The sequence below is a fragment of the Athene noctua genome, chromosome 25 (genome assembly GCF_965140245.1).
Source record: "Athene noctua chromosome 25, bAthNoc1.hap1.1, whole genome shotgun sequence".
NCBI classification, from domain to species: Eukaryota; Metazoa; Chordata; class Aves; order Strigiformes; family Strigidae; genus Athene; species Athene noctua.
In genome coordinates, this window is record NC_134061.1 from 7044783 (window position 1) to 7067989 (window position 23207).

The 23207-nt window shown below is 53.5% G+C and overlaps 2 protein-coding genes, 1 pseudogene and 1 gene segment (V, D, J or C); 1 reads left to right on the forward strand and 3 right to left on the reverse strand.

Moving 5' to 3' along the window:
• Nucleotides 1–235: 235 nt before the first annotated feature.
• LOC141970465 (feather keratin Cos1-1/Cos1-3/Cos2-1-like) lies at nucleotides 236–553 on the reverse strand. The gene has a single exon (XM_074927104.1). The coding sequence runs from the start codon at nucleotides 551–553 to the stop codon at nucleotides 236–238; it is 318 nt and encodes a 105-aa protein (XP_074783205.1).
• Nucleotides 554–7331: 6778 nt separating this feature from the next.
• LOC141970120 (feather keratin Cos1-2-like) lies at nucleotides 7332–7637 on the reverse strand. Its single transcript, XM_074926490.1, has one exon. It carries the CDS (start codon nucleotides 7635–7637, stop codon nucleotides 7332–7334), a length of 306 nt encoding a protein of 101 aa, XP_074782591.1.
• Nucleotides 7638–9751: 2114 nt separating this feature from the next.
• LOC141970519 (T cell receptor alpha variable 4-like) lies at nucleotides 9752–11636 on the forward strand. The segment is given in 3 exon segments: nucleotides 9752–9803; nucleotides 10245–10592; nucleotides 11491–11636. Coding segments are annotated over 3 exon segments (546 nt in total).
• A 6512-nt stretch (nucleotides 11637–18148) lies between these two features.
• Nucleotides 18149–19001, reverse strand: LOC141970343 (feather keratin Cos1-2-like; annotated as a pseudogene).
• Between the last annotated feature and the right edge of the window lie 4206 nt (nucleotides 19002–23207).

A 23207-nucleotide genomic window follows, 5' to 3' on the forward strand; every position in this document is an offset into this window, starting at 1 on the left:
ATCCTCCAGATTGACATTTGAGGTCTTACAGGCCAGAAGAACAGTAGAGAAGAAAGAGATGGGAGGGAGTAGAAGGCAGGGGAGACAGACTTTGGCCATGTTTTCAGAGAGGCACAGCTGCCCTCCCTTGGAAGGATGCTCAGCCTCTCTGAAATCACTGGCCAGGAGCTCTGTCCTCAGTCCAGCACGAGCTTCTGGGTTCCTGGGGTCCTTGTGCGGGCTGTCACCAGTGGCTTTAGCAGGGGGGGCACCTTCTGCCACAGTAGCGGCTGGTAATGCAGGAGAGGTCAAAGCCCCCAGAGTTGATGGGCACTCCGTCACAGCTGAGGATGCTGCCAACGGCAGCGGAGGTGGAGGAGCCCACAACGGTGTTCTGTGGGAAGGAGCTGAGGATGGGGCCGGGCAGGGTCACCACCACGGGGGAGGGCTCGATGACAACGGTGGAGCTCTGGCACTGCCTGACACAGGGCTCATTGCAGCTGTTGGCCAGCGGGGTCGGGCCGCAGGGCCGGCAGCAGGGCTCGCAGGGCACACATGGGCTGCAGCAGGACATGTCTTGTGACACGATTTGCACCTGCAAGATAGGTCAGTGGGGAAGAAATATATGGGGATGCATGATGAGCAGCTTGTCACTGCAGTATGAGGCTGTGCAGAGATGTATGAGGGATTCGTGACCTCATCCTGCCCAAGTCCAGAAAAAGCCAGCAGCACCTATGTGGCTACTCTCTACCCATGAGTACAGAAGTCACCTCAGTACTGCCCCAGCCTCCCTCCAAGCTGAACCTCTCCCCACTCCCCTCTCCCATGACAAGCAGCCCCAAGATCTGGTATGGAACAAAGCCGGTCTCAGCTGGTCTCACTGAAGTGAGACCTCCTTTGTGAGAAAGCAGAGAGGGAGAAGGGACCTCAGACTCACCTGGTTCTCAAGGAGAAGGAGGCAAGAGAAGTGGATGAGAGAGCGAGGAGCTCTGCTGGCTTTTATGCTGGACCTTTACTGCCCCAGGCTGACAGAGGCATCCCTTGTAGAGGTGGTTATTATCTGACAAGCTCATCCTGAATGCAAAACATCCCACCTAATGCTATGGGCTGTGCTTTGGCCTTCAGAATCGCTGTCTTTTCATTTCCTGCTTGATGCCAAGTACATTCCCCAGTGAAGGCATCTTTTGTGTGAAACGATGCGAGGCCCATCATTTGCGGAGCAGAGCAGAGGACTCACCTCACATCCTGGAGGAGTCCATTAAAGGACACTCAAGGTAGACTTAACAGCTGGGTTAGACAACACATACAGACACAAAAACATGTGCACATGCACACACAAACACAAATCTAGACCTCTAGTCATTCAGAGTTAGTTGAGAAAACTCAAAAAGTCACCCAAAGAGAGACATCTACACTGTGCACACATGTCTTGAACTGGACAGATTTGTCTTCTCCAAGCCCTGTTTTCAAGGGTTCCGTGTGGCTGAGGGAAAAATGATCTGTGTTAGGTCAGAGTGGTAGATGCAACTGATGAGAGCAATGAGCCCAGCTTGAGCCCATTCACCCCACAAAAGCCCTTTCCCTGCTCTCTGTCTGTCCCTGAGTACCGTGGACATGGACGTGGGCTTTAGGCATGGGATGGAGTGGCTTGTAGGCGCTGGCAGGACAGACTGTGGGTTCACACCTGATCACATGATGAAGCAAGCCATGGAGATGTGACCAGGCAGGCTGGCCCTGCTGTGAGCTTCTGCTGTCTGGGGAGTTCAGAGGCCACCATGGGTCAAGGGCAGGATCAGTGTCTCCAGGGAAGAGGAGTCGTTCCGCTTGCCGTGCACATCTGCTTTGGGGTGGGATAATTCCCGTGTGTGAGCTGATGTCTCTTCAGTGTCTGTGGGAATGGTCTGCAGGCTCTGCTAGAGCCAGTCCAGAGGAGGCCACAAAAATGATGAGAGGGATGGAACACCTCTCCTCTGAGGAAAGGCTGAGTGAGGTGGGGTTGTTCAGCCTGGGGAGGAGACGGCTCTGGGGAGAGCTTCTTGCAGCCTTTCAATTCTTAATTGGGAACTTATAGAAAGACAGATGTGTTCGAAGGGCCTGTACTGACAAAGGGGCAATGGCTTTATAATGAAAAAAAGTAGGTTTAGATTGGTCATAAGGATAAAAATTTTTCTGATAAGTGTTTTGATGCACTGAAACAGATTGACCCTAGAAGTTGAGAATGTCCCGTGACTGGAGGTGTTCAAGGTCAGGTTAGATGGGGCTCTGAGCAACCTGATCTAGTGGGAGTTGTCCCTACCCGTGGCAGGAGGCTTGCACTAGATGGTCTTTCAAGCTCCCTTCCAACACAAACTCTTCTATGATTCTGTGAGTCTATGAATTCTGCTGGTAAGTGAGTCTGGCTTGAAAGATTCTCTACACAGGAATATGTCTGGAATCTGAGTTGGTCCCACAGGGCTGGAAGGACATATCTCCTGAAGGGATCTTTTTTTTTTAACCTATAACCCCTTAATTACCTGTATTTGCTAAGAGCAACATGCATATTTAGTACGACTGAGATGCAAAGCATGGCAGAGAAGTCACAAGAGACTCCCTCTCCCTCATGTGGAAGAGCTCATTTGGCCACATGCATGGCAGGAGGAAGGTGCAGCAGCACTCTGCTGTTTTATCTTGTGTCCACAGATGACCTTTGTGGAAGAGTGAAGACACTGGTCAGGGGTGGAATGTGCGTGGCAAGGGGAGGCAAGAGTGTCTTTCCAAATGCCTGCAGAACTGGGAAGGAGGAGTTTAAAGTAGGTATGGAGGGGGAGGTCACCACAGACTGAAGAGCAGGGATGTCACAAGGGTAGAAGAGGGATGCACGGGGGAACAGCATGCCAGGGGAGGCTCTCACACTTCCCCTGTGGCGCAGGTGGTGGTGTACTTAGGTGGCTGCGACACATCTCCTGCTCAAGAAGAGGAGGAGGCAGATGACACCTTTGTCAGGCAGTTGGGGAAAGCCTCATAGTCACAGTCCAAAGCCCAGGCACACGTGGGTGACTTTGACCACCTCAGGATCTACTGCAGGAGGAAAATGGCTGGGCACAAGCAAAGCAGAACATGTCTAGTGTGTATGAAAGACAAATATTTGATGCAGGAAATCCATGAAAAGGCAATGCAGAGACTCTCTTAGACCTGCTACTCACAAATGAGGAAGAACTGTTGGATGATGTAAAGGTCAAGGGCAGCCTTGCCCTCACTGTCCAGGAGACTGTGGAGCTCAGGATGCTCAGAGGCCTGACAGGACAAACAGGAGGATGAGCGCCCCTGACTGGAGAAGAGCACGGCTTAGTCTCACCAGGGACTTTCCTGCTTGGCTGGATGCCATGGGAAACTGCCCTGGAGCACAGAGGGTCCCGGGAGAGGGGGTTAACCTTCAAGACAGCCTCCTCAGAGCACAAGGATGGTCTCTGCAAGGTGCAGAACGGCGAGTCAGGAAAAGCCAAAGCACAGCTGGATGGAAACTGGTAATGGAGGTGAAGGGAAACAAGAAATTATCTCTGAGCCGATTGGCAGCAAAAGGAAGGCTGAGTAGATGAGGGCTCACTGCTCGGTGAGGAAGGGGAGAAAATGACAAGGAGAACGTTGATATACTTGATGCCTGTTTCTACCCTGATTTTATTGATATGGCTTCTCCTCAGGCCCACCACATCGCTGAACCTTCCCACAGACTCTCTGGGAATGAAGCAGCACCCACAGTAGAAGAAGAAAGGTCTAAGGAGCTCTTACTCTCACCTGGCGATACACAAGTCAAAGGGATCACTTGGGAGGCATCTAAAGGCGTTTCAAGGAGCTGACAGGACAGTTTCTACTCAGTCCCTGGAATGGAGATGGAGCAAATGTTCTCAGAAGCCGTTCCTGAGCTCATGAAAGGAAAGAAGGGATTTGGGAGCAGCTGACATGAGTTAACTGAGGACAAATCATGCCTGAGCGACCTCATTGCTCTCTGTGAGGAGGTGACTGGCTCTGTGGGGAAGGGGAGGGGCACTGGCTCAGCTGTACCTGGATTTTAGCAAGACCACTGACATACGCTCACGTGTGCACACACACGCACACCTATACCCGCACCGAGGTACGCACACACACAGGCATGCACACACAGAGACATGTGTCATATCTGAGCACTTAGAAAGAGGTGTGTGCACACAGGTTTCCAAAGGAGCCCACGAGCAGGCACAGGCACAGCCACCCCCCAAACCAACACGTACACACAGATATTCCACACACATGCTGACATATATGCATCCTCCTGCACCCATGGCTGTGCAGATACACTTGCACGTTCATGCACAGCGCTGTGCATGCATAAAAGCACACACCTACACCCCCCTGTGCCCACACACTTACATCTCTGCAGACCATTGTCACACCCGTCCGTGCTCAGCTGCATGAAGGCACGTGCATGTGATAAAACACATACGCCCTCATCAACAGATGTGCACAAACAGACACGCAGCCAATATTTGTGCACACTCCTGCTTGCCTGTGCATTGCCCCAGGCACACACAGACACACGTATGTGCAAATGGACACGTGAGCACAGCCAGAAGAACATGTATGTGAGCATGAACATGCACACACAGCTCTGACAACCAGGAAGTTCAATGCCAGTTCTCAGCCTCTTGCCAAGACAAGTCCTAGGCAAGTCCTTCAGGCCCTGGAGTGAAGGCAGTGAATCAGTTCCTGCCATTGCCATCAGCTTTAGGGAGATCAGGGGTTTGACTGGGCTTTATTCAGGTGTTTTCTCCCTAGAAAAGTCAGAGACGAAGCTGTCATGGCTTTTCCAGGCATTGAGCCTTTCTGTGTCCAGGGTCTGTGTGTCAGGGATATAGGTAATAACTAGAGCACATCCATATTGCTGCAGCCACAAAGAATCCCCACATCACAAGTGAGAAAATTCTTAGAGCCTTAGATGCTCTCAGCTATTCTTAGTGACTTCATGAAGGGAGATGCAAGAGTGGGGGACTGGCCCCTGTTGTGGAAAGGAAATGGTGCCTCAGTGGTGTATTCACACAGCAGCAGAGAGTGGTGTCCCTGGGACAAGCCAGACTCCCCACAGACTGCAGACACTGGGGCTGGGGAACCAGAAATGAGAGTGTCTGTTTCCAGTAAGAGAGGCACTCAGCCTCTTCCAAATATTCCTTAGAATGACATTAATTAGTGCAAAAGCTGCAAAGGAGGAGAGAATAGTATAGGAACCTTAAATCCCTGCAGATGCTGGGAACCCTGAGCTGCTCTACATCAGCTGCTCTCCCAGAATGAGAGAATCACAGAACAGTTGAGGTCAGAAGGGACCTCTGGGTGTCATCTGGTCCAAGCCCCCTGCTCAAGCAGGGCCACCTCCACCCAGTTGCCCAGAACCGTGTCCAGGTGGTTTTGGAGGAGGGAAGATCAGTGACCTCCCTGGGCAACCCACAGCAGTTCTCAGTCACTCCCACAGCACAGTACAATGTGATGACCCCTTGCCAGGGCACAGGGCACTGTGTGCATCCCATCCATGCAAGGATTACCCCATTTGCATCAGTCAGGCTTTTAGAGTGTTTAATTCAAATGGAAACAGATCTCGTCATCATTTCACCTGTCTATCACTAGAAACTGTCCAGCGTTGACAGTGAACAAATACCAGCAACTTTCACATCCTTGCATCACAGGGTGTAAATCAAGGTGTACAGCACAGGAATAAGTGTGGTGTAAAGAACAGCTCCTGCTCTGTAAAAAACAACCTCTGCACAAACGTCTTTAGGCTGAAATGTAAAGATTCCATGGATCCTGAGCTCTTTTCCTACATTTCCAAGAGCTCTATCGTTGTGCTGGAAAACCAGGGCTCATGCCAGGAGTCAGCAGCAGCACTTTGGCAGTGCTTTGGCCAAAGGCCTTACTCATCTGTCAGGAACAATGCCTTCCCTCCCTCTTCTACAAGGACAATTGCAGACAGGATCATCATTGCCAAGGACCTGAAATACCTTCTGCTCATTACAAGGTTTAGTGTGGTAGCACAGGAGGTAGATATGGGATGATAATGATGGATATTAGCACCATGACTCGGAAAAAAGATTTCAGACATGCAAATGAAATGCCATTATAAAGCTTCTTTCCTTCTGTTATTCTGAGCTGTGCTTCATGAGCTGTAATTCCCTCTCGATGAAGGACAGGGGTGTGGGGATTTCCATTCTTCCACTTGGACACTTCTGTCAACGCATCTGGAGGTTCATATAGGAAACAGCATATGAGAGAGTAGTGGCTGCTGAGACACATTTCCACTGATCGGAAGGAATGACATGTACATAAAATTACATCAACTGTCCCTAGATCGGCAGCAATTCCTGAGCACAAACACTCTGGATGGACCAATGAAGCAGACAAGAGCTCTGCACCTACCCACAGCTCTCTTGGGAAGTGCACCCAGCACCCTTGTCCTCACCGATCTTCATGTTCTCCTGCACACTCTGTCTCAGAGCAATTAGATCCCCTCAGAAATACTCTGTTTACTGTCCCCATTTCTGTGCTGACTACCCGCAGCTCCCACAGGTGTAGCTCCCATGTCCAGCCTCAAGACATTCAGCAGCATGGGCGACTTTTCCCTGCTAGTCCCGTGCAGGTGTGCTGGCCGTGGGCCTAGACTGAGTGGTGGAGGGCAGAGGAAGGTGGAGTAGCAGCTCTGGGCCATCCCAAGGGCTGTTCCCTCCTTTACCACTCTTGCCATTGTGCAAAGCAAATCACCTTTCAGAGCCCAAAGCCAAGCCCCTGCACAAGCCAGCGCGGCTCCAGCCATAGCAAGAGGAAGGCTCTTGCTGAGGAGCTGATGGGGCTGCTGACCCCTCAGAGCCTCCTGCCTTTCTGGGCGTTTGTGCACAGAGACACAACAAGGCAAGGTCTCCCTGTGCCCTCACCCCCTTCCACCCAGAGCAACACCCTTCTCCTTTGGCAGCTTGGGCAGTGTCCACAGAGGGAAGGACCACATGGAGGCCAGGCCTGAATGCAGCAGAACTTTAATGGGTCAAAAGAAGGAAACAAAGTCCCTCCAAGTGGAGGTCAGCAGCACAGAAAGCCCCAGGGGCAGCTGAGACCCTGCAGTCCTTGGCCATAGAGAAGTTCCTGCGTGATGTCTGTCTGCCTGTCCCAGGGAGGGAGAGGAGATAGATGGACCTTACCCAGCTGGTGCTGGGGTGTGTGAGGGGAGAGGCAGCAAACAAAGAAAATGGAAAGAAAGGCAAAACCATTCAACTATCCTGAAAACAAGATCCAAATGTTGATCCTCTGCCAAGGACCATGTTCTGAGTTCCTCAAGGTGTGTCTATGGGGCTTTGCCAGCCCCTTTAGCAGGGGGGGCACCTTCTGCCAGAGTAGCGGCTGGTAATGCAGGAGAGGTCAAAGCCCCCAGAGTTGATGGGCACTCCGTCACAGCTGAGGATGCGGCCAACGGCAGCGGAGGTGGAGGAGCCCACAACGGTGTTCTGTGGGAAGGAGCTGAGGATGGGGCCGGGCAGGGTCACCACCACGGGGGAGGGCTGGATGGCCACGGTGGAGTCCTGGCACTGCCTGACACAGGGCTCATTGCAGCTGTTGGCCAGCGGGGTCGGGCCGCAGGGCCGGCATGGCAGGCACTGGTGGTAGCAGGACATGTCTCTGAGGGTGGAGGTGCACCTGGGTAGAAGCAGGGAGGAAGCAGAGCACAAGGGTGGGTGAGCACCTGCCTGGTTACCCTGTCACCATGGAGCCAAGGCCACTGCTGTGTGGGAGATGGAAGCTCTGCCAGGAGCCACACAGTCGTCATTGTCCTATGAAGAGCAGCCTGTCCCAGGGAGGCTCTCTCCTAACTAGGAAACCAAAATCCCTTCAGCACTGCAGCCTCTCTCTCAACAAACCTTCTTCCCACATCTCTTTGTCATGACAAGAAGATCCAGACCCCAGGACAGGACAGAGCAATATCAGCTGGGAGGTCTCCCAAGTGCAGATCTCCCTATGGAAGAGGAGGAGAAGGGGCTTCAGACTCACCTGGTTCCCAAGCAGAAGGAGCCAAGAGAAGGGCATGAGAGAGCAGGGACTTGGGCTGCCTTTTATACCTGCCCTTCACTGCCGCAGGACCAGAGGCACCCTTTGCAGAGGTAACCATTTTCTGACAAGCTCATCTTGAATGCAAACCATCGCAGCTAATGATATGGGCTGTGCTTTCCTTTCCTGCACTGCTCCTTTTCATTGCCAGGTCTGTGCCATGCCCATTGCCCAGTGGAGGCTTGTTCTGAGCGCTGGGATGAAAGGCCCCAGGATTTCTAGGGCAGGAATGCAGCAGTGCTGGCAGAAGACTCAGCTCAAGTGTTGGATGTTTCCAGAGCAGGCAAGTGATGTCAGCCTGGGTTGCTCGGGTGGGGCTGTTTGAAGTGTTATTAGAATGAAATTCCAGCCCTCCTCAGACGGATGCCGTGGGATCCCACCCATGAAGTTATACCGTGTCCATATGTTTGCCTGCCTCCCTCCTCAGCTCACCTCCGTGGTCTCTTGTTGTTGCCTCCCCAGGTGTAGGTCTTGTGCTGCTGGGGTTTGACCCCACCCTGCCTGACACTGCCCAGTCCCCAGGGATCCTCAGCAGTGTCCATGGTGCCTTTTGTCCCCATGTATGTACTTTCCTTGTGCTTACTTGTAAGCTGATGGGTTTGTGTGGATGCATAAGGGAGGTGTGTACCTAGAGTTTACCAAAACATGAATGCCTCTCTCACAGTTAATTTAAGATGAAATTTTTGAGAAATGTGTTCAGTGAGAGAATGATAACGTGGGTGGAATATTGTCTGCACTGCCAGGGTCAAAGAGTTGTGATGAGTGGTGCAAATCCCAGCTGGCAGACAATTACTGATGGGCTTTCTCAGGGATCATCAGGACGATCAATACTACAGTCTTTCAGAAACATTGCAAGTAGTGGGAAGGTCAGAATTTCCTGCAAGTTCGTGGGTGACACCCAACCACAGGCAACAGGCAGACACTGATCTCTGTCAGACAAATTGTTCCCAGCAGATCCAGAAAATAAGAATTCAAAGGAAAGAGAGAAGATGGAGTAGAATGTGGAGGAGCTGTAAAACATATCAAGGCTTCTGGAACAGGGACATTTGTAGGTTCTGCAGTCTCCACCCCGGAGCGGCCTGAACTAACGGGAACTGTTCCAGGCGGGGTTGATCCAGACAAGCTCTGCAGGTCCCTGCTCAGGTCCACGGGGCCTCTGTGCTTCCCCCTGTCCCCTGCCCTCCCTGAACCCTGCACGCCCATGTCACCCTGGGCCTGCCATCCCCTGTGCTCCAGAGCAGCTCGGAGGCATTGTGCTCGGCCTGCAGAGGGGCAGCTGAAGGGAGGCTCTCAGCCTCCTCCCTGCCCCGGGCAGGAGGTGAGTGGCTGCTGTTTGCAGGCGCTGAGCTCGGGGCCAGCTCTGGGAAGCGGCTCCATGTGCTGGGCCAAGGCCCTGGTGCTGCCCCAGGCTGCAGCTGGCGCTGGGCAGGCTTCTTCTTGCCGGGGAGCCCTTGGCGGAGGAGGGAGAGAGTGGGATTCCCGGGAGCCAAAGCGGTGCCGGTGCAGAGCCGCGGAGCGCTCGGAGCCCGGGCGAGAGCCCGAGCGGCGCCGGCGCAGGGCTCAGCCCCGGGGCGGAGCTGGCGGCGGCGGAGAGGAGCGGAGGCGGCGGAGAGGAGGCGCCGCGGCCGGAGCAGAGAGCCGGGGCTGGCGGGGGGCAGCGAGGCGCGGGCGGCGGAGCGGCGGGATGCGGCGGGGCCGGGGCGCAGGGCTGGCGGGGCTGGCCGCGGTGCTCCTGGGTGCGCGGGGCTGGGACAGGGGCTGGGTCGGGTGAGGGAGCGGGGCTCGCCTCTGGCCCTCCGGCTCCTCCTGAACCTTATTCCCTTCTCTGCCCACTCTTCTGCCCCCAACGAGGTCATTTCTGCTCACTCTGCCTCTCTCCTGTGTTACTCTGCTTCTGCATCCATCCATCCATCCATCCATCCATCCATCCATCCATCTCTCCTTCTCTCCCAGCCAATCTCTGTTCCTCAGCCCCTTCTCCTCTTCCTCACTCGGACTGTCCTTCCAAACCTCCCTCATACATTCCTGTCCCCAAACCACCACTCTCCGAGAAACGGTCTCTCCATCCTGTGTTCTCAGATCACACCCCCACCATCTGTGAAGTGTCCCCTTCTCCCCTCTCCCGCTGCACGACACGTTCAGCTGAAGCAAAGTGATTCTTCTTTTCTCCTCGGCAGTGGCTGCGGGCAGAGCCCAGGTGCAGCAGGAGCCGTCGGCAGAGACCAGCGAGGGCACCGGCGTCGCCATCAACTGCTCCCACCCCAACCCAAAGATCGCCGACTACATCCTCTGGTACCGTCAGCTCCCGGGCCGAGCCCCCGCATTCCTGGCGCTCGCTCTGAAAGGCTCCAAGGAGCTGCAGGCCCCGCCGGGGCGGCTGTCGGTGGCGGCAGACCGCCGGTCCAGCGCCCTGTGGCTCGCCCGGCCCCGGCGCGGGGACGCGGCGGTGTATTACTGCGCGCTGGGAGAGACGGGGAGAGGAGCCGGGGCTGCGGCCGGGCACGAACCGCCGCGGGCGGGGCCGGGCGGGGCCGGCGGGGGCGGGGGGACAGCCCCGGGCGGGCCCGCCAGGGGGCGCTGCCGCTCCGCCCGCCGGGGCCGCCTCGCCCCGCCCGGCCCCGCCCGGCCCCGGGCCCCGGGCCGCTTCCCCCGCCCGCCCGGCCCCGCCACCGCCACCGGCACCACCGGCCCCCCCCGGAGCCAAGGCCTGGCCTCAGCACCTCTTCTCATTGACGGCCGCGGCGGGTCTGTGCTCCTGAGGGCACCGAAGAGCCGCGCTCGGGCAGCGCTGCCCGGGGAGAGGGAGCCGGGCTGGCCGAGGCAGGCAGGGCAGGGCGGCCTTTCCCCCAGGCTCTCTTGCTGCCTCCCCACGGGCTCAGGCTGTGCTGCCCGACGGGGCGTCCTCGGGCCGGGCTCTAAGGGCCGCCCAGCTCCGGCTCACAAACGCCTCGCCCGGGGGACAGAGTCCCGGAGCTTTTGCCCTTCCCGGCCACGTGCCCCAAGGGCTCCCCCCGAGGCTGTTCGTACCGCCAACAGCCTCCCGGCACGTCCCACGGAGGCAGTTAGCCACGGGGCGGGGAAGAAACCAGTGCACCCAGGAGGTTCCCGGTGCAGCAGAGCTCCTCCTGCCCACGGGCAGCCGGGCAGCCCTCGGCTCACACGGAACATCCAGGGCCCCTCCTCGGGCTCCGGGCTTTCCCCCCGAGGACAGCCCAGGGAACCCCGAGCAGGAGATTCCATCTGCCCCGTCCCCACCGGCACTCCAGGGCTGAGTTGCTAATGCAAATCTCTCTGTAGGAAAGAACAGCCACAAGGGGTTGCACTTTTTGTTACTTTGTAAAAGCTCCCATATACAATGAAAAACTGCATCCTCCAGCTACAGGCCGCCGGGGACCTTTCAGAATGTTTCTGCTCACGTTACAGAGTCATCCCACGGAGTCAGGAGTTCAAGCTCCACAGCAAGAGCAGAAGGGGATGTCGAGGTCACGGGCACCTTCAAGCGCTCCCCACAGTGTCTCAGTGTTGAGACCATGAGCCTGTTTGACACGATTCAGAACATTCTGAGTTGAGGCCCCGGAGACACTGTAAAAGCCTGGTCTGGGCTCCTGGGGTGAGTTAACCTTGGGTGGGTGCCAGGTGCCCCACCGAGCTGCTCTATCACTTCCCCTCCTCAGCTGGACAGGGGAAAGAAAATATTACCAAAGCCTCGTGAGTTGAGATAAGGAAGGGAAGATCACTCAGCTATTACAAGCACAGGCAAAAGCCACTCACTTTGGGGAAGTCAGTTTAATTTATTGCCAATTACATCAGAGTAGGATAATGAGAAATGAAAAACAAGGCCAAAGCACCGTCCCCCTTCACCCCTTCTCAGGCTCAGCTTCACTCCTGAATTCTGTGCCTCATCCCCCTAAGCAGCACAGGCGGATGGGGAATGGGGGTTGTGACCAGTTCATCACACATATCTCTGCCGCTCCTTCCTCCTCACACTCTTCCCCTGCTCCAGCGTGGGGTCCCTCCCATGGCAGAGAGTCCTCCATGACCTTCTCCAACGTGGATCCTTCCCATGGGCTGCAGTTCTTCACTGCGAAGAGCCTGCAGGTTCCAGCTCTTTGCCTCGGAGCCCTGTGTGGCTCAAGTAGCCAACACAGCCCTTCAGAGCCCATGGTCAGAGTTTTCTGAGGCACAGAGTGAAGGATCAGCCGTGGTGCCTGTCTCAGCTGGTCTTTGTAACTCTGTTTGCAGGGAACTACTGCCAGGGGGACAAACAAGGCAGAGCAACAGGCATGGCCATGCCAGCACATGGATCAGCCCCATGGTCACAGGGGATCAGCCCCTCTTGTCCCTGTTTCCAGCTCTCCTCCCAAGCCTGCTCCAGGACAAACTGCCCTGATCTGTGTCCCTGCTGCTTCCCCTAAACAACCCAGGCACAACTCCTTGCACAGTCCCCAAATGCTTTTCCACTGCATCCTGTAAGGAATCCAGTCTCCCTGTAGGCAGAAACACCCCCGAGTTCCTAACATGGTCCTCTCTTCTCACTCTTCTCAGAGGTGTCACCTCCAGATGATGGGGTGATCAGTGGTAATGGGAAGGAGGTGGGTAAGATGTCTGTGAGCAGAGGTTTGTGCTGGATGTCCCTCTGCCACAGAGGGGTCATGTCTCTGACTCTGGCTGGCTTGTTTACAGCACATGCTGTTCCCCAAGACATTTCCCTTGAAGGGCCTCATCCATGGTCTGGGGAGAAGGGAGAGAAACTCCCTGTGGGGAAGGAGAGTCAGACTCTTGTTTCCAGGCGCCTTTGGCTGTTCCTGGTTCTACCTCCCTTCAGACACTACGGAGGAGGGACAAGGAGCACATCAGGGGCTGCAAAGGGGCCTGTCTCCAACCCGGAGAGAGGTGGGTGCAGGCCCCTCTCTCTGGCTGAGCACAGGATGGCAGAAGTTCATCATGGAGCCCAGAACTGGACCCAGCACTCCAGAGGTGGCCGCAGCAGCGCTGAGTAGAGAGGAAGGATCAGGCCCCTTGTCCTGCTGGTGATGCTCTTCCTACTGCAGCCCAGGCTGCTCTTGGCCTTCCTTGCCACGAGGGTGCATTGCCACAGCAGATTCAGGAACAATCCTGAGCTGCTGAAAGGGGCTGGACATAGCAGCGATTATTCAGGAGAAGTATCCCAGCTGCTTGTCCAAATCTTGCTCTTCCCTCAATGTCCACCAGTGACCCCTCTTGGAGAAGGGGACTCTTGGTAGGAGACATGACAGCTCCTGTGGAGTTACCTCCTTGCCAAAAGAAACCCAAGGAAGGCAAATGTTCTCCTAGCCCTGGATCTGGGGATCAGTGAAAGCATCAACTTGTGACAAAGAGCCTTCAGCCAGGCACTGGACTGAATCTTTTCTCTGTTCAACCCCTTGAGTTCTCCCCCTGCTTTCTGGGCCTCTCCTCCAGCTGAGGGCACTCAGCAGCAGTAGGCTGGGGGAGTCCCTGTGTCCCTGTGAGTTCTCTGCCCAACAGAAAACTGCTGGTGGCTGCAGTATTGGGATGTGCATTTCTGGGATCTAGTGGGTCCCTCTGTACAAACGTCTCTTGTGTAAGTCAGTCTGTCCTGGTAAGCAAATAGCTTGTCCTGCAGTGGGGAAGCTGTGGGGGGAGCTGAACAAAGCAGCCATGGTGGCCGGCCAACATGTCCTAATTACTGGAGTGGGGTCAGCTCAGTAGGCCATGGCAGCGGCTGTTGGCAGTGAGGCCGCCGGAGGCGAAATTTCAGGCTTTGTGGAAGACAGTGGGTGGCTGAAATGTCTAACGGAGAGATGGGCCGGAGGGAAAGAGGAGGAGGCAAAGAGCGTGAGGGACCTGTAGACAAGTGTCTCTGTGAGGTACTGGAAGAGATAGGAGAAGTCCCCTTTCCACCTGGATGGGCTAAGAATGATGAGATTTGGATCCCACCTGGAGGTGGAATCCAGGTCTGTCCTCATGCTGGGATGTTCCCAAAGAGCTGTGAGAGAGGGTTCGGGGTCTTGCAGGAAATGCAGGACATCTGGGGAAGCAAAAAATAAATAATTTGTAATATGGGGGTGCAAAGTAATTCATTCCAGAATGACATTTCACATGACCCAAGTGCTTATTTACACCACCTTACCTCTGAGACTGATGGCTCATTTGGCCAAACTTTCCCTTTTCCTTCATGTTTGCCCCATCACGGGTGTCCTGGAAAGTGAATGCCATGGCTTAGTGCTGCTGCAGGTGCTGCAGGGACACACTTCAAAGACTGAGCTCACCTTGGGGTTTCCCCCCAGAGCCATGACTCAAGTGACCCGGTTTTCTCTGCGGACAGGGGCCTTTCAGCATCTGAGGAACTCACTCCCCCGAGGAACTTCCCCAGAGGTCACTCAAACAGGAACACCAGGGAACCCTTTTTCACTGTGATGGTGAGGGAGCACTGGCACAGGATGCCCAGAGAGGTGGAGCAGTCTCCATCCTTGGAGGTCTTCCAAATCCCTCTGGACATGGTCCTTTGCAACCAGCTCTAGGTCACTCTTCCTGTGGTGGTGTGTAGACCCTCTGAGCTCCAGAGGTCCCTTCCAAATGTACCAATTCTGTGTTTCTGTAACACGAGTCGTGAGGGGATGCTGAGAGAACTGGCCTTCTTCAGCCTTCCAAAGAGAAGAACTTTCTGATGCTTCTAACACCTGACTGGAAGATGCAGGGCCAGATGGAGTCAAACAGTTCTTTGAGCACAGCGATAATACAAAGGGCTGTGGACACATTCTGGAACAGGGCAAATGCCTACTAGGAATTTGAAAATGCAGGTGCCTAACTTCCCCATGAAATATTCTCTAGTGGTTACTATGGGCCACTGCTTGCAGGGAAATGGATTCCCTCTTCCCACCACTGGCACAGCCAGATCCCCCAGGGCCCCTCACTGTGGAGATGCTGAGAAGGCCCTTGGCTGAGGGAGCCACAGGTGTTGCTGCTGGAGGAGGGAGAAACCCAGAAGGAGCATTTCAGGCACAGGAAGGACAGATCGTTTCCCTCCCCACTTCTTCCTTTGCTCCCCCAACAGAGCCGTTTCCGGCAGCTCTGTTATCTCGGGGCTGGGAGGTGCTTTTCTGACTCTCTCACTCGCGAAAAGGCCCGTTGGTCTCAACATGCACCTCGGATATCTCATCCTCACGGCCTTCCTGGGGCAACTGCTGGGTAAGTCCGGGCTTTCTAGAAAAAAATTCTTCTACTGTGGAAACCCTCAGAAGTCTTAACAGGATGATGTGGGAAACTACTCTTGCATAACAGGAAATATTGTCTCCAGATGCTCTTACTGTTGGTATCGAGAAGAGAATAGTGAGAAGAGAAATATCAGACCCTTTCATCTGTTTTTCTCTCCATTTCAATTAAACTTTCATGCCTCTACTTGCTGTCAATCTCAGCTCTCTCTGCACTCCAAAATTTTACCCTTTCAATGCTGTTACATGGAGTTATGAGTCCTCAAGCCACTGACATCAGTGGGGTGTCCCATTCTGCCTCCTGGCTGGCACACACCTGCCATGACCTCCAGTCTCCTGATGATGGTCAACACAACCAGGGCCCTCTCTTTACAACACTGGGCTCAGCTTTGTATGTAGACAGGGAGCTAGGAGCCCTCCAAGACGACAGGGATGGGGAAGCAGCATGAATATTTTGCAAGAGCTCCCCACGCCTCTCAAGCTGTTGGAGGGGTGCTGGTCCAGCACACAAAGATCAACAAAAACAGGCTGTTCCCTGCTACTCTGTGCAGCAGGACAAAGAGAAGGGAAGAGGAGCAGGGACACAGCCCAACTCTTCTCATGGTCCATGCTTGTCGAAGAAGAGGGAGCCTTCTTCTGGAGGGTTTTACATCCAGTTCTGGTTTGCTCCCCAGAGCACCTCCCTGCAGAGACACTGACCTTCCCTTTCTTCCAGGTACCAAGGGGCAGACCACAGTCACCCAGCAAGAAGGACAAGTCACAGTGAAGCACAGAGACACCTTCCAGACCGACTGCACATACCACAGCTCTAACTTCAGAGGCTTGCTCTGGTACCAGCAGAGGAAAGGCCAAGCTCCCCAGCTGCTCTCGTATCAGGCAGCAGCTGGCCCCAGGCAGAGCGGCCGTCTCACCACGTTGCTGAACACCACAGGGAAATACAGCGTCCTGCAGCTGGAGGAAGTCGAGGTCTCTGACAGCGCCTTGTACCTCTGTGCTCTGCAAGACACCCTGGTGCAGGGAGGTTCCTTGGCTGGGCAAGAACCCAGGGGAGGGAGGGGCTGTGTGTGTGCAAGGCTGAGCTTGGGGGAAGGGGCCCTCAGCTCTCCCCTGGCACCTCTGCTTCCCCTGGGCACCCAGGGATCTGCAGGTTAAAATCTTCTTCCAGGAGGGAACAGTTTCAGTGGTTTGAGAGGAAGGAGAAAGTGGTGGCAGAGTCTCAGGTCCTCTTGTTCTCACCATGGATTATATGGTTCTTCTGCCCATTAACTCTGCTGTGGGGTCAGGCAATGCAGGAGGTTGTGGCTGTTTGGTCAATGGTTCCTTGCTGCTGCTCTTTGCTTTCTGTTATTCCCTGCTGCACATTGGTGCTTCAGGTTTTCCTCCAGGCCTGTCTCTTAGAGTACCTGCTCAGGGATGTGTCCCTCAGAGGTCAGAGTTCAAAGTAAGATGGAAAACAAATAACATATCATGGTGCAACGCTCCTTCTTGGAATTGCATAATTATTACAATTTTAGACAATAGTCTGATCCACCTTGTGGACTCTCCTGTTGCTGCAACACCATGTGCTGGGATCCAGAGGACCTGCTCTGCCCAGTGCACTCTGCTGGTCCTTGGAGCCCTTCTCATGCCCGACCTCATGGGCCTGCCAGGAGAAGACCTTGGGGATGGCTGTCTCATGCCTGGGGAAAACTCAGGCACCATAGATGGACCATGGGGGCTTGGGCACTGGCTGCTGTCCTTGGGGTGCCCTGTCTGGTGGGAGCCGGGGGTGTGTGAGTGACAGGAGGGCTCTGGTGTGAGGGCTGGACAGGCTGATTTCAACATCAGCCTTAGGGTCAGCTTAACACTTTGAACTGTGTAACTGCTGGTCTGTGCAGTGATCCCTTTGGCGGATGGAGGGTGTAGAGGTGACCTGTCATTGCTATCCTTGCCCTTGGGTGCCGGACAGACCCCCTCTTTCTGGGTACGGGTGGGAAGATGATGAGCAGAAATTCTGGGGCTCTTTTAAAGGATTTTTCTCACATCTTCCCCACTCCCGCATCCTTTGCAGATATCTTTTGACTGATATTCTTTCCTAGTAGTTATGCAAGAAAAACTCCCTTCTTCACAAAGCTACTGACCTCTGAGAGCCTCCAGCAGCATTGGGCTCCTCTCTAGGGGATAGCAGTGGTCAGGTTTCCTTTCTGCAGGACATGCTCTGAGGCCAAGGGCCTGTGTCTGAGCGGAGATGCCAGAAGGCAGAGCCTGATCACCACTGACTGTGGGGGAGCCAGGGATGTCTTCTTCAGCTCCAAGAGACAGTGCCTGAGAGGTCCCCACTGCCATGTGTCCCATCCTCCCCTTCATCTGGACATGAGTATACATCTTCTTGGTCCCTGACACAATCCCACAGCATTGAAGACAATGTCTTTCTTCCTCAACAACTCGATACAATGTCCAGCAATAAAAGCATGATATGGAGACATAGGCTGGGATGCAGAAAGCTTTAATGACTCTGAGAGAGGGAAATGAGTTCACTTGGAGAAGAGGTGGCCAGAGCAGGGAGAGCACCAGCAGCTGCCACATGTCTGTGCCCATTGGCCATGGTGGAGATCCCAGAAGGGATCCATCAGCACAGAGGGAGAGGAGCCTCCAGATTCCCCAGATTGACTTTGGGGGTCTTACAGGCCAGAAGAACAGTATAGAAGAAAGAGATGAGAGGGAAGAGAAGGCAGGGGAGTTAGACTTTGGCCATGTTACCAGAGAGGCACAGCTGCCCTCCCTTGGAAGGATGCTCAGCCTCCCTGAAATCACTGGCCAGGAGCTCTGTCCTCAGTCCAGCACGAGCTTCTGGGTTCCTGGGGTCCTTGTGCGGGCTGTCACCAGTGGCTTTAGCAGCGGGGGCACCTTCTGCCACAGTAGCGGCTGGTAATGCAGGAGAGGTCAAAGCCCCCAGAGTTGATGGGCACTCCGTCACAGCTGAGGATGCTGCCAACGGCAGCGGAGGTGGAGGAGCCCACAACGGTGTTCTGTGGGAAGGAGCTGAGGATGGGGCCGGGCAGGGTCACCACCACGGGGGAGGGCTGGATGGCCACGGTGGAGTCCTGGCACTGCCTGACACAGGGCTCATTGCAGCTGTTGGCCAGCGGGGTCGGGCCGCAGGGCCGGCAGCAGGGCTCGCAGGGCTGGCACTGGTCACAGCAAGACATGTCTTGGGACTGAAGTTGCACCTGGGAGACTGGTCAGGGAGGAAGAAAAGTACAGTGCTGTATGAGGAGCGGCTTGTCACTTCACGATGAGGGAGAAAAAGAACATTCAGCGCCTGAATGTGGAGTCTGTGCAGAGATGTATGAGGGTTTCTTGGACTCGTCCTTCCATGGACCAAAAAGAGCCAGCAGCTCCTGTGTGGCTACTGTCTACCCATGAGTACAGAAGCCTCCTCAGTCCCATTCCAGAATCCCTCCAAGCTGAACTCTCCCCACTCCCCTCTCCCATGACAAGCAGCCCCAAGATCTGGTATGGAACAAAGCCGGTCTCAGCTGGCAGGTTCACTGAAGTGAGACCTCCTTTGTGAGAAAGCAGAGAGGGAGAAGGGACCTCAGACTCACCTGCTTCTCAAGGAGAAGGAGGCAAGAGAAGTGGATGAGAGAGCGAGGAGCTCTGCTGGCTTTTATGCTGGACCTTTACTGCCCCAGGCTGACAGAGGCATCCCTTGTAGAGGTGGTTATTGTCTGACAAGCTCATCCTGAATGCAAAACATCCCACCTAATGCTATGGGCTGTGTTTTGGCTTCTGGAATCATTTTCTGCTTGATGCCAGGTACATTCCCCAGTGAAAGCATCTTTTGTGTGACAGGATGAGAGGCCCAAGCATTTCCAGAGCAAGATACATCAGCACGAGCAGAGGACTCACCTCACATGCTGGAGGAGTCCAATAAAGGACACTCAAGGTAGACTAAACAGTTGGATTAGACAATACACACAGACACACAAACATGTGCACACTCATACACACAAATCTAGACCTTTAGTCATTCAGAGTTAGTTGAGAAGACTCAAGGTGCCCGAAGAGAGACATATACACTGTGCACACAGGTGTTGGACTGCAGCGAGTCATCTTCTCCAAGTCCTGTTTCCGAGGCCTCCGTGTGTCTGAGGGAAGACTGATCTGGGCTTGGTGAGAACAGCAAATACAACTGATGATAGAAATGTGTCCAGCTTGAGCATGTTCACCACACTAAAGCCCTTTCCCTGCTCCCTGTCTGTCCCTGTGTACCGTGGACAAGGGTGTGGACTTTAGGCATGGGATGGAGGTGCTTGTAGGTGCTGGTAGGACAGACTGTGGGTTCATTACTGATCACGTGATGAAGTTGTGATTAATTAGCGCTAAAGCTGGAAAGACAGCGAGGATAGTAGACAACCTTACATCTCTTCAGATGCTGGGAACCCTCAGCTGCTCTGCATCAGCTGCTCTCCCAGAATGAGAGAATCACAGAACAGTTGAGGTTGGAAGGAACCTCTGGGTGTCATCTGGTCCAACCCCCCTGCTCAAGCAGGGTGTCATGTCCCGCTCAGATGAGGGCGACATGTGACTCAGATTTGTAAATCCCCAACAGAGCGGACAAGAAGTCTCATGATCATGTTAGCCCTCGTTAGCATGTTGAGGGGTGTTAACTTTAATATACATTTTGTGGATAATGAAGCAAAGTTCATTCACCAGACAGATGGCCCCTGAAATTTGTCCAGGTGCCCCAGAGCGGAGCCGTCATGTCCCCACAGGACTCCCTCTCCCAGCTGCACCTTGTGTTAGTCGGGCAGCCTGATCAGCTTCGACCTCCACATCATGCACCTGTGACTCATAGTTTTGTCTTGTGAGTGTTTGAGGCATTTCTTTGATCAGCCTCAATTTTTGCTTTCTCAGGCTGTTTTTCTTCGTTTCTCACGGTCTGGTTTCTCATCTCTCAAATCCCACTGCGTGTCTCAAACACTTCAAGTTCTTCTTTGACCATTGTGATTTCAAAAGGTATAGGGAAAAAGAAGACAGAAGGTGAGAGAGCATATATCTAAACTGCTGGAAGGCATACTATTAAAAGTAAAAATTTGCATAATATCACAATACTAATATTTACAAGCCGTCTTCCCCACCCTGTGAGTCCTGAGGGTCCCAGTGATATGACCCATGACCCAGGCTTCCATCCATCAAACCAGTCCATTGGTTGAAAAAGTTCTCTGTTCCTGTTGACGATCTTCTTCATCGTGGCACGGGTCTCCTCTACAGAGGTGGTGGCATTGTGGATGGGGGTGCAGCATTCTCTCCCTCAGTCAGACTCAGCACACGGCACAGTCCGTGTTCCTTCAGCAATACTGGCCAGATTCTGCAACATCATCTTAGATGTTTGTTGGGTCCGCACCTTTAATTCCCTAGAGGCATACCTTGTTAGTACATAGAATCGCTAAGTTAAATTTTCTAAAACTATTTGAGGTTACACAATCACATTAACAGCTCTAAAAGGATTTAAATGGGAATGCAGTTTAATATTCAGGTACAATTCGTTAGTGCTTAATTTGTGGGATCAGACCCCTCCAGTTAGTCTTTGATTACTTGGTCGTGCTGCTGGTGGATGTGGTGTTGTCAGGACCACATCCAGTTATACGAGCTAGCACTGTAATCTGTTTGGTATTTGCAAGCACCAGTGTGCAGTCACAGGTGACTCACAGGCTTCCTTAATTTTGGAGGTGGTTCCCAATAAGGTAACTTCAGGCACAACTCCAGGTTAGCCTTCCCGTAAGTGGACTCATTAAGTGTACCTGTAAAATTTCCTGGATTGTTGATTGTAATTGATTGACAACGATTTATTCCACACTCAGCAGGTATGATGCCACAAATTATATAATAATGTAAGCAGATCACAAATAATAACTAGTCGATAACGCCTATAACCATTCAAAGTGCTAAAAGTAACATGGGTCTCCTGTTGTCCAGGATCAGTGCCCTGTAACACAAATATATACATAACAAACCAATAATGGTTAGAAAGAAGGAACAATCCACCTGGTATTGATATGGAATTCTTTCCCATGGGCATCAGTAGCCACCCACGAACAAATACTGATGGGAGTTTTTAGGGTTAGGGGTACTTGCCCCACGATGGACAAGTCTGCTAGAACTGGTTGTCCAGGGGAATGGAGTGGGTTTGCAGGGTCTTTAGTCACAGTTTTCCCAGCGAGTACGGACAGAGGCTTGGGACAGAACGTGGTAGGTTGTGGGCACCCATTAATTCCCCACCAGCTGTTTATCTTCATTACTGCGTCTGGCACCCGTTGTGGCTGTCCCAGTTCATGGGGTTTTAGGGCTTTAGAAGTCCATTGGTGCGTTCCACAATTATGTGGGGATAGTATGGAATACGGAAAATCCACTGGATTCCTTAATGACAAGCCCACTCCTGAACCACCCTGGCAGTAAAGTAACTACCGTTGTCTGATTGGATCAATTTGTGTTTAGGCAAGCAGCTAATCCAGTGTTTTAACCCCTTCACTGTATTTTCTGCACTTGCTCAAGATACAGCTTCTGCCTGGGTTAGGCCCAACACTGTTTCCACCCCCACCAATGCAGGGTATTTTCCCTTGGAGAACCAGAAAGGACCAATATAATCCACCTGGCTGTTCAGTAGGTGGGCAGGGTGGTTTCCTGACTGGGTCTGTCTCCCTGCAGCAGCATTAGAGCCACCAATCGGAACATCGTCAATATATTGATATATCCTGACCCCTTCCCTAGGAGGGATTTGAGCAAGCTCCTGCACAGGTGCATAATGAGCGCTGGTTGGTGAATGGCAGTATCCCCAGGGGAGATGTGTAAAAGTAAATTGCATGCGCCCTCCCATGTAAAGGCAGAGCACTCTCTGTCTGCCTCCTGAATGGGGACCATAAAGAACATCTCTTTTACATCAGTAGCTGCTAAGATCTGGTGCGCTTGTTCCTGTATGGTTGCAATCAGTTCAGCTATGTCAGGTACTGCAGCTGTTAGAGGACTTGTATTGGCATTTAGTTGCTGAGAGGCAATTGTCAGTCGCCACTTTCTGTGAGGTTTGTGGACTGTCCACACTGAGGAATTGGAATAATTATCCCTTGTTCTCGCAGCTCTGCTATTACGGGAGCGATCCCCTCCCTGGCCCCTAACGGTAAGGTGTAATCAGGTTTCACATTCACAATTTTAGAAGCGCAGGCCTCGCTGTAGAAGCCTTATAGAGGTGGTTGGGGACCCAAATTTCCATTCCCTTCCTTTTGAATCCACCTAAGCTTGTCCTTCAATAGGTCAAGTCCCAGGATATTTGTGGGGAAATTTCCCAGGATCATAATAGCCTCTGCTACAGTTTCATTCCCAGGTAACCAGCATTTCACCCGAGCAGTCGGCTGTGGCTTAGAGTCCCCGAAAACATCTGTAACCCAGATCTGCTTTTTGTCCGCAATTATGCCATGGTGCTTGGCAACATCAGCTTGGAGCGCTGAGGTCTGAGCACCTGTATCTCCTAGGAGTGTAATTGGCTTTTTAAGGGGGCTGAGGGGAGAGGTAATCAACAAGTCTCCCTTCCTATTTTCTGTGAGCCTACTTAAGTGGACCCATGCACCATCCCCTGGCTCACTTACTGGGCATGGCACATCCAGTTTCCCCACACAAAATCTATCAAGTCCTCTTCAGGGGCAGTCGATGTTTGAGAAGCAATTGCCACCATCTTGTTAGTCTTCAGTTCTGTCCCTCCCTTCGCCTGAAAGGTCTGCTCAGTTGCGGGGGGTGTCACGGTCCACTTGGTGGACTCGTGATGGTTTGTTTGCTACTATCTCGAAAGTGCAAAATTAAGGCGACCAACACCAAAGGGGTCAGCAGGAATCAAACAGTGAAACTTGATTGTGTTGCCCGTGAAGCGGCACACGATAGTTAGATACGGGTGAAAGA